We start from the raw sequence: 10,431 nt of genomic DNA on the forward strand, positions 1-10,431 counted from the left end.
GTGTGGTAAAACTGCACATTTTAGAGTGGCCTTTTGTTGTGGTCAGCCTACGGCACACCTGTACAATAATAATGCTGTCTAATCAGCATCTTGATACGCCACACCTGTGAGGTGGATGGATTATCTTGGCAAAGGAGAAGTGCTCACTAACAGATTTACACAAATTTGTGAACAATGAGAGAAAAAGGCATTTTGTGTACGTAGGAAAAGTTTTGTGTTCATATTTTTGTTCAGTGTGTACATCAGAAACGTTTGGATTAGTCTAAAGAGCATCGGGGAGAAATTTTTATCAAGCATGCTAATTGCTGCAAGTGACGTAACCTTACCCAAGTTATAAGCCATCATTTCTGACATCATTGAGAAGCTAATAGCCAATAGCTCTTGGGTGAGTTTTACCACAGACTCCACTTTATGGACATAAAGTGTTAGCTCTGTTAGCATGATTAGTCTTACGACACAATGGATAGAGAAAAACTTTGAACTTAAAAAGTCTGTCCTCCATGCACAGGAGTGCAGAGGATCCCACACTGCAGCTAGGAACCTGGAACAAGCCTCCACAAGTGAGACAACATCACATGTGACTAATGCTAATAAATAACATTCAACGCTTTTCATTTAATATAAGTTAAAGTGCTATGCATATCATATGGCTGTTACTGAATAAATAAATTAATAAATTTTGTAGCAAATAAGCCTAAATGAAAGGGCTATGTTCTGACAAAGGAACATATATAAAATATTGGTATCAGATATCTGCCAAAAAATACAATATTGTGCATCCCTAGTATCTGTATTTTCTACTACACTACATTTCTATGTTTTGCGTTACAAGTTACATTCACGTTGCGTTTTTTTTTCTTTTTCCGTTAGTTTGAAAGTAACCAATGATGAGGGGAGTTGGTCCATTGAATCACTGCAGAGTGAGCAGGTAACGTTAGACCCGCCTTCAAGAAGAGCTGGACCAATGACATATATTCTAGTATATACGTCATGGAGCTGAGCGCACCCGCAGCACCACTAACACACCCAAAATGGATTCAACCGCAGAGAGTCAGCCAGAAGATACACGCCACCCATGGCCTTATTGAAAGATTATTGAAAGATTATTGAAAGACTATTGAAATATTGTTGAAAGACTGTTCAGTACAGCAGGACAGAATCTCTCTCCCAGAATAGCCAGACTGGATTCAAAAAACTTTGAAAACCAACTTCTTCTGAACTTGAACAAGAAATTCTTGCTTCAATATTAAAATGTTTCAGTTCATGGGATGTTAGGAGACAAGAGATGTCTAAAAATGTCTCGACACTTGGGTCCAAGTTTTGAAAATGGTGTCAGGAAGTTAAAATATTGTTCACTACTTACCCATTACAAGGTTGAATAGACAGTATTTTAACTAGATGATGACAAACTGGAGCTGAAATGATCAGATATTCCTTTGTTAGGTCTAATGTCACTTTTTTTCTGGCAGACAACTTTAGTTAAAATAACAGATGGGTTTTACTTTGTGTTAAATAAAAACTTTCAAAGGTATAATCATTCCTCTTTCTTATTTTCTTAATAACATTTAACTCTGCAGGTCATCCCTGAAATTCTGATGCACAGAATCACAAGTCCAAGTGTGAACTGTGTCACCGAGTAAACACAATAAAAACATGTATTATCTGCAACATTGTTCATTAAAATGACTCAACACTATTAATGTATTACAGAAAATATACATACAGTAGATACACTTAATGATATTGTAGACCACTACGTTAGTAATACATTCAGCATGTACTTTTACTTTTAATACTTTATTATTATTTTTAAAAGCAAGTACTTATTTACTTTTACTTAAGTAAAAACATTAATGTGGTATTTCTACTTTTACTAGAGTACATTTGTGTCTCTTTATTTGTACTTTTACTTAAGTACAGTATTTCAGTACTTTCTCCACCACTGGACTTATGTCACATTTTATAGAATTCTAACCACTGACAACTACTGAACAGCAAATTAAAGAGACAAATACTGTGCTAACAAAAAAGATACTATAGATTACCTAGAAAACCAGTACATAAACTCTCCTTCAGTTTGCTTTTAGTGTGTAGTTTTTGTTGTCTAGTACCTCTTAAGTACACCCATAAAAATGGTGTATTCTGCATTGCATAAGCTGCACAAGATCAAACCTAAACATTCTCAGAAAATGAACCTGATTTGGAGGCAGTATAAGTGCTGCTCATCTGTTGATTGTTAAATATTTTGCAGCTCATGGAGACCAGAACTCTGTCTATGGCACTTTTTCTAAGTAAAATATATATAGTTGAATCAGCAAGAGGACTAATAATACTACAAATTAAAGCTGCATGTGAGAAATTGATGTTATCTCTGGCTTCTTTAACCAGGCAAAAAACAATGATAGGCAGGAACAGAAGTGTGTAAATAAGCAGCACCACAACCAAAACTGCAACAATTCGTCTTTTTTCATCAGAAGGGACCTTGATGGCAGTCGACAGAGCTTTTAAGGTTCCAGCCAAGAAGAAAACAAAGAAAGGAAAAGGGAGGAGGAGAAAAACAGCAGTGATAATACGTCCGGTCTCAAAACCAACTAAATATACGGTAAGTCTCAAAACAAGGACAACAGCCCAAACCCCAACACAGAGTGCCACAGCATTCTTAATGCTTCGTCTGAATCTGTACCATAGCGGCTTGGCAAGGACCAAGTACCTGTAATAAAACATAGACTTAGGTAGGGTTTAGAGAGCATTTTAAATTCATTTTAAGGTCTTAAACTAAAATTTGACAGACTGGCATAACAATAGTTACCTTTCCAGGGAGACACACACCATGAATCCAATACTTGCCATAATGCCTAAAAGGTAGGTGTGCATGATGATTTCACGAGATCTTTGTGTTGTTACAGTTATTAATGTTATCATGCTGCAGAGCTGAATGAGATCAGAAAAAAGGAGGTTGATGATGTAGACTGGCGCAGCATGATTCCTTTTTGTCTGAAAAAATAAACAAAAAAGTAAATAAATGAAAGTAAAGGCAGAAAATGCATTCTGAAATTCACCTAAAATGTTATGTTGCTTGTGCCAAAGATTCCAGTCAAAGTGTCTTATACAGTATTTAAGGACCAGACTGACATGTTCTGTTTGAACCCAGGGTGCAGACAGATTCAGGGAACGTGGGGGTAAAATAAAGAATAAATAATGAAATATATATATAAAAAAATGCAAAAACAAAGGCTGATGTGGCAGAAAAACTTGCAAAATCAAGGAAACATGGCTGGACAGGGCATGAGGAGCACAGAGGAACAGAGCATTATGGCTGTGGGAAGCACAATCCACAGACAAGGTGGAAACACAGAGATGCTGAACTTAGGGGCCATTTACACGGCACATATTTTGAATGAAACCACATGGTTCTCTCTGCGGTTTGGCTGTTCATTTACATGACACCAGTCGTCCCTCTTTTTGAATCCAGAGGTTTTTCAACCCACCTCTCAGGGTGGAGGTTTTTGGCTGACCGCCTGCAGAGGTCTCAATTGTCTCCAGCAGAGTAGTGAAAGCACGTGTCCACTACAGGCGTATATTTCATGCACGCACAGGCCAACAGCATATTTCTATCAACGACAATGGTGCTGGAGTATAACATACTGCTTTTTGTGCTACACCTGGAATATATTTTGAGTTTCATAGTTAATCTATGCCGGAATATAGCTGCTGTGACCGACATCTGTGTTGGGAAGAGTCGCCAGTCGGATTGAGTTTGAAATTGCTGAATGAGCCTGTCGAGGCAAGCGGACATTTCACGTGTCACGCTGGACTATAATTTATTAAATGTGCTTATCAATCAACCTTTATTTCTACAGGTAAATCCCATTGAGCCTCGAGGACTCATTTACAAGAGAGACCTGATTTCAACAAAGAAAGATGACAACAATGGACAACAGCAACAACAATAAACAGTTATAAGAAAAGCATACTACAGTTTTTTTTTTTATAATATTTTTTTGCTTAATAATAACAGTAATAATAACAAACAGTATTTCAGTTAATAGTGGAAGATGTAATGAAGCTATCTGATGACGGGGGACAGGACAGCCCCCAAAAACCATCTTATCTCCAGCAAATGGGTTGGTCCACTTAAGGAGTTTACTGCTTTGTGGGGAAACAGTTTACTTGGAGCTCCTCAGACTGATGAAGCCCTCCGGATAGAGGGTGAAACATCTCTAGAATAAAGAAACTGTCCAGATGACCTGACAGAGCATTACTGGATCAGTTGGTTGTTGTGTAACCAATGTAAGCACAACAGCTACTGATTTAACACTGGAGTAGAAAGCCCAACATCATCCTGGTCAGTGCTGGTTCACTCAGCGGCTGGTATCGAGCTGTTAGAAGAAGCGGTCCGTTTGGCGTCAAATCTGTCGACTCGTATCCTAAATCCAGCTTTAAGTTTTGTTGTTGTTGGGCTTTCAGCCCAGAGGAGAGTCCTTATGGAGAGCAGTCCCAGGCAGCAGGCATGCACATTAGGTGAATGTACACAATTCACAGTGCCAACTAATGACCTGGCATGGCAACTACAGCGGATTCAGGAGGAGTTATCCAGGGGCATGTAAACACCAAATCCATTCTGTGTCAACCCTGATTTTTTTTTTTTCTCTAATCAACATCTGAAAAACCCACATTTTCCTCTGCCATATCCGTGTAAATAGGTCCTTAAAAAGACACTAACAATAAACACCTGGTGTAACTGGGACTGGGAACAGGCGAAGCAGGAGCCGGCAACATGAAGGGAGAAATACTGTGGAAGTTGGAAACATGGGGGAAAAAAGACTCGGAGAACTAAATAAAAATAACCCCAAGTAGACAGAAACACCACAAGACACACACAGACAAAACATATCATACAAAGAACCACACGAAACATATGCTCGATATCTGTAACTTTAGATGAGTGTTAACCACTGTTTTGTGTTCTTTAACATCAGTTGTCAGTGCTGGCCATCTCAGTTTGGATCGACTCCTAAAGCGAATCAGTTCATCATGAATCGGTCTCAATACCTTTAAAATGATTGAGTTATTAATTTTTGTGTTAGCCATGCTCAATTTGCTGTGGTGCCATCTTAAATCAGGAATCCAAAAATCAATCAGTTTTAGATGTACATCCAATGATTACTTTCAAAATGTTTATGTGAAATTTATTCAGTTGTTCACGAGATATTTTGTTAAAGCTAGAGACACTTCAACACTAGTAAAAGTATTGCTTTTCCTTTGCCTTCACAGCATGTGATAAATATACTGTAGGTAAATGTCATACAGTACTCACCAGAGAAAACGCTGCAAAGATAGCTAGTAGAGTCACAAAAAGTCCAAAGCAAGTGACAGTGATTAGCGCCACATATCTGAAGCCACTGAACTGGATGTATTTTTTATAGTTGTCAGAATTCTCACTGACATCGCTGTTGTTGCTGTAGCCTTGGTCATGTGATGTGTTACTGATGTGTAAATCTTCCATTCTTCAGTGTAAATCCTGATGATGGAGTAGAAGAGAAAATGGACGTCTGTTGGTTTATTATCATCTTAAATGAGCTTTGTACACTGCTGTGTAAATTCTAAACATGAAATAAATAAATCCAAATAATTATCGGTTTAGTCGTCAGACTATGTGTTCATGTAATTTATTATGCCGATGCTATTGGAAGAAGCCCTTCACTTTATTTTTTGTCATTAATAAATCACAGATTGCAGCTCTTGTTCTGGCTTGAAAATATTTTTAAAATGGACAAAATGTGTCATTTCAGCTTTGGATTCAAGTACTGGTAGTCCTTTTAAATCACATAAACATATTTACTAAGGATGATGTACAATTTTAACAAAGCAGAATACATTGACTAAAGAAAAATATTATCAAACCAACAGCAGAATGAAATCTTATTGTAACCAAATTAAAAAAGGATTAGTCATTTCATAAATAAAAGGAAATAGTAAAAATTTTAGAAGCACATATTTTACCTGTATTTCGCAAGTTTGAAAATCAGATTCACGCAATCCCAGAGAAACTTTGCAAAGTCCGTTTTGCTATTTGTGTTACTGGTGACCTAGACTGGAAATGCTATCGTTTGAATGACAAATATGTATCAGCTGGTTGCAAAAAAACTGATCACTCCATTAATGTAAGTTGTTAATGCAGTGGTTTTGTTGCTTTATTACAAAATCATCTAATGAGAAAACATCATGAATAAACAATGTTTCATAAAGCCTAATGGGTTGTATAATAACACTGCCCTTTTAATCTTTGTATTTTTCTTTTTTATAATGGAATTGTGCAATGTAAAGCACTCAGTGGTGGACTGTCAACAATTCCTTCTCTGCTGGCCTAAATATTCAGTGATCACAATGCAGCGTTACAGTGAAAAATGAAGGCGAAGGGAAAACAAAAAATGGAACAAAACAAAACCAGAAAAGCATAAAAGGCAAAAAAAAAAAAAAAAAGACCAAAAGAGAAAAAGCCAAAGAAAAAGAAGCAGCCAAAAAGCATAGTTTTATGCTTGCAGTAAGGGTGTGCTTAGGGCGGTTAGCACAGGTGAATCCATTTAATATCTTTAATCCACTTTTTCCTTTTCAGGTCATGGGGAAGCTGGTTCCCACTCCAGTGATCGTGCAAGTACTGAAGATTTTTATTATTCCTGGTTTATTAACTTACCAGTGTTAGTTAGTTCCCCAGTGTTTCTTTTGTGTCACTCCTGCTCCTGCCCCACCACTCTCACCTGTTGCCTGTTGTCTTTTCTCCAGGTGTTTATCATGTAGCTCATTGTTTTCTTTATAATTCAGCTCCTTCTGTTACTCTCTCAGTGGAGCCTTAAATATATAATAATAATAATACAACAAAGTCCATGCTCAATAATCCAGGTATACAATCCAACATTTTTCAGTCAGGTCATCTGGACAGTTTCTTTTTTTGTGCTGAAACGTTTCGCCTTCGACCCAGAAGGCTTCATCAGTCAAGGAAACACACAACAAAACTGATCCTTCCCTCAACAGCTTACTCCAAAGTGGAACAAACCAGTTTTGCTTGTGATAAGATGGTCTCTTTGGTATGCCCCCTCCTCCACTGCCGGCCCTCTTCCTTGATGACAGCCGTGTCAAACTGGTTGAAAACAACAAAGTCCATGCTCAATAATCCAATAACCCAAAGAGACCATCTTCGCACCAACATAACTGGTTTGTTCCACTTTGGAGTAAGTTGTTAGAGGAAGAATCAGTTTTGTTGTGTTTCCTTGACTGATGAAGCCTTCCGGATTCAAGGCGAAACGTTTCAGCACAAAAAAAAAGAAACTGTCCAGATGACCTGACTGAAAAACGTTGGATTGTGTACCTGGATTATCGAGCATGGACTTTGTTGTTTTCAGCCAGTTTGACACGACTGTCAACAAGGAAGAGGGCCGGCAATGGAGGAGGGGGCGTACCAAAGAAACCATCTTATCACAAGCAGAACTGGTTTGTTCCACTTTGGAGTAAGCTGTTGGGGGAAGAATCAGTTTTGTTGTGTGTTTCCTTGACTGATGAAGCCTTCTGGACCGAAGGCAAAATGTTTCAGCACAAAAAAAGAAACTGTCCAGATGACCTGACTGAAAAATGTTGGATACAATAATATACTCTTTCCATCCGCCTTGTGTGTACTCCCTGCTCCAAGTGTTTGCTATTTTTATACAGTTTGTAAGTCAAGTTAGCTGTCTGAAAAACACTTTGCGTTTTTAATAGTTTAATAAATAAGTAACTTTTGCCCAAGTTCCCAGAGTTGTGCTTGCTATCTGAGGTCCCCTTTACACGGACACGGTGAGGGGAAACGTAGGGGTTTTTTTCGGATGTTGATTCGAGGAAAAAATCCGTGTTGACACAATGCATATTCGGTATTTACATAAATCTCACAAATCCGCTGTAGTTTTCATGCCAGGTCATTAGTTGGTGCTGTGAATTTTGTACATTCACCTAATGCACATGCGCGCTGCCTGGGACCGTTCTCAGTAAGGCGACTTCCCTCTGTGCTGAAAGCCAAGCTAACAACTTAACAACAAGTTAAAGCTGGATTTTTGATACAAGTCGACAGATGTGATGCCATTTGGGACCGCTTCGTCTAACAGCTCGACACTGGTCACTGAGCGGACCAGAACCGATGAGGATGATGTTGGACTCTGATGATCAGTTAGTCGTCAAGCCGATTTACAGCAGGTAAATAAACGTTCTTAATAATGTTTGCTTGCATTTACTTTGGATACACAGCAACCAACTGAGTTTTTAATTTTTATTTTTCCTGCGAGGAGAAGCTGTCCTCTCACCAGAGGGTGACCAGTTCTGAAAGAGAGCATACATCTCGGCGGTGCAGGAGAATGTCGAAGAGAGATGTTGGAGCAGCTATTCATTTAAAATTCCCCTCAGTTCTTTTTTCCAATTCATTTCATGTTTTAAGCTGCATTAAGCAAAAGAGTGACAGCCTGTACAAGCCAGATAAACAACATGGCGCCAGTATCCAGGATGACAAGAGAGGAAGAGTCCAGTTCATTAATGTAGTTTACAGTTCAGCTAACATGTTTTAATAGTGTTCAGTTTTGGGGGTTTTTTTTATCAGTGTTTTTGTGGCATACAGTTTGTGGTGTTAAATAATAAAAAAAAACCCTTATGTCTTCATTTTCAAGTTTAATAACATGCAATCTGTTTTGCATCGTTTAAATTACACAACTTGAATTACATAATGTCCAGATAGCTTCATTACATCTCTCAACACTAAAAGAAATACTGTTGATTATTGTTAAACTGTTGTTATTTAGCACATTTAGTATGTTATAGTCCAGCTCGATGCGTGAAATATCCACCTGCCTTGACAGACTCGTTCAATACATAGAGATATTGGAAATGGATCCGACTAGCATCTCTTCTCAACACAGATGTCGGTCACAGCAGCTACATTCCGGCGCAGATTAACTACGAGACTTAAAATAACATATACAATAACAATAACCAGGCGTAGCACAAAAAGCAGTATGTTATACTCCGCCGCCATTGTTGTTGATGGAAATATGCAGTTGGTTCGTGTGTGCATGAAATATACGCCTGTAGTGAATATGTTTTCACACCTCTGCAGGAGCTGTTTACATAACAGCAGGTGTCTGTCTCAAAAAAGTCCACTATGAAAGGTGGGTTGAGAAACCTATGGATTCAAAGAGGGGGGCGACTGGCGTTGTGTAAATGAACAGCCGAACCGCAGAGAGAAAGGTGGGTTTCACTCAAAATATGCACCGTGTAAACAGCCCCTGAGTTCCAACCACCCTCTATCCATCGTGATGAAAACAAACAACCATTCACACTTTCTCTCACTCAAAGAATTTTTCTATCTTGTTAAAGATAGAAATGTTAACATTCTAACAATTGATGAGAGTTTTATCAGAAGATGGAAAAAGTACTTTGAAGAGTTAATGAAAGATGGGTATGAAAGGGAAAGAAGAGTGGATCTTATACAAGCTGTGGACCAGGAAGTGGGAAAGATTAGTGAGGATGAAATTTGGAAGCTTTGGCTAATGGATGCAGTTTGAGTGGACATAGAGGTAGTTCAAGTGAGGACAGAGTGAGATGGAGGACGCTGACTCACTGTGACAACCTCTTAACACAGGGTTCCCAGCATTTCATGAAAACAAAATGCCTTGAATAAATCATGACATTCCCAGAAACTGGAAAATTAGAAATCCATCCATCCATCCATCCATCCATCCATCCATCCATCCATCCATCCATCCTCTGCTTATTCTGAAGTCGGGTCGCGGGGGCAGCTGCTTGAGCAAGGAGGCCCAGACATCTCTTCCAGCTCTTCTGGGAGGACCCCAAGGCGTTCCCAGGTCAATTTAGAGACAGTCTCTCCAGTGTGTCCTGCGTCTTTCTCGGGGTCTCCTCCCAGTTGAACATGCCCAAAGCACCTCCCTGGGGAATTCTTTACAGTGCCCAGGAAGCATCCTTTCCAGATGCCCGAACCACCTTAACTGGCTTTTTTCGATGTGGAAGAGCAGCGGCCCTATTCTGAGTCTCTCCTGTATAACTGAACTTCTCACCTTGTCTCTAAGGGAGAGTCCAGCTACCCTGCGGAGGAAACTCATTTCAACTGCCTGTATTCGCAATCTCATTTTTTTGGTCACTACCCAGAGTTCGTGACCATAGGTGAGAGAAATAAGACCGACCTGTAAACAGAGAGCTTTTTCTTATAGATCAGCTCCCTCTTCACCACAACGAACCGGCAGAGAATCCGCAATACTGCAGATGCTGCACCAATCCATCTGTCAATCTCATGCTCCATTCTTCCTTCACTTGTGAAAAAATCCTGAAATGCTTGAACTACTCCATTTGAGGCAGAGCCTCACTGACAAGAACTGGATCTAGGATCAGCGCACAACACCA

General features: G+C 39.1%; 1 protein-coding gene across 1 annotated transcript; it reads right to left on the reverse strand.

Moving 5' to 3' along the window:
- Nucleotides 1-257: 257 nt before the first annotated feature.
- LOC119430836 (G-protein coupled receptor 4-like) lies at nucleotides 258-5,506 on the reverse strand. The gene is made up of 4 exons (XM_037698321.1): nucleotides 5,318-5,506; nucleotides 2,810-2,994; nucleotides 2,179-2,710; nucleotides 258-305 (listed from the first exon to the last, which is right to left on the reverse strand). Exons 1-4 carry the CDS (start codon nucleotides 5,504-5,506, stop codon nucleotides 258-260), a joined length of 954 nt encoding a protein of 317 aa, XP_037554249.1.
- Nucleotides 5,507-10,431: the final 4,925 nt, after the last annotated feature.

The sequence above is a fragment of the Nematolebias whitei genome, chromosome 1 (genome assembly GCF_014905685.2).
Source record: "Nematolebias whitei isolate Nwh7 chromosome 1, NemWhi1, whole genome shotgun sequence".
In the NCBI taxonomy this organism is placed as follows: Eukaryota; Metazoa; Chordata; class Actinopteri; order Cyprinodontiformes; family Rivulidae; genus Nematolebias; species Nematolebias whitei.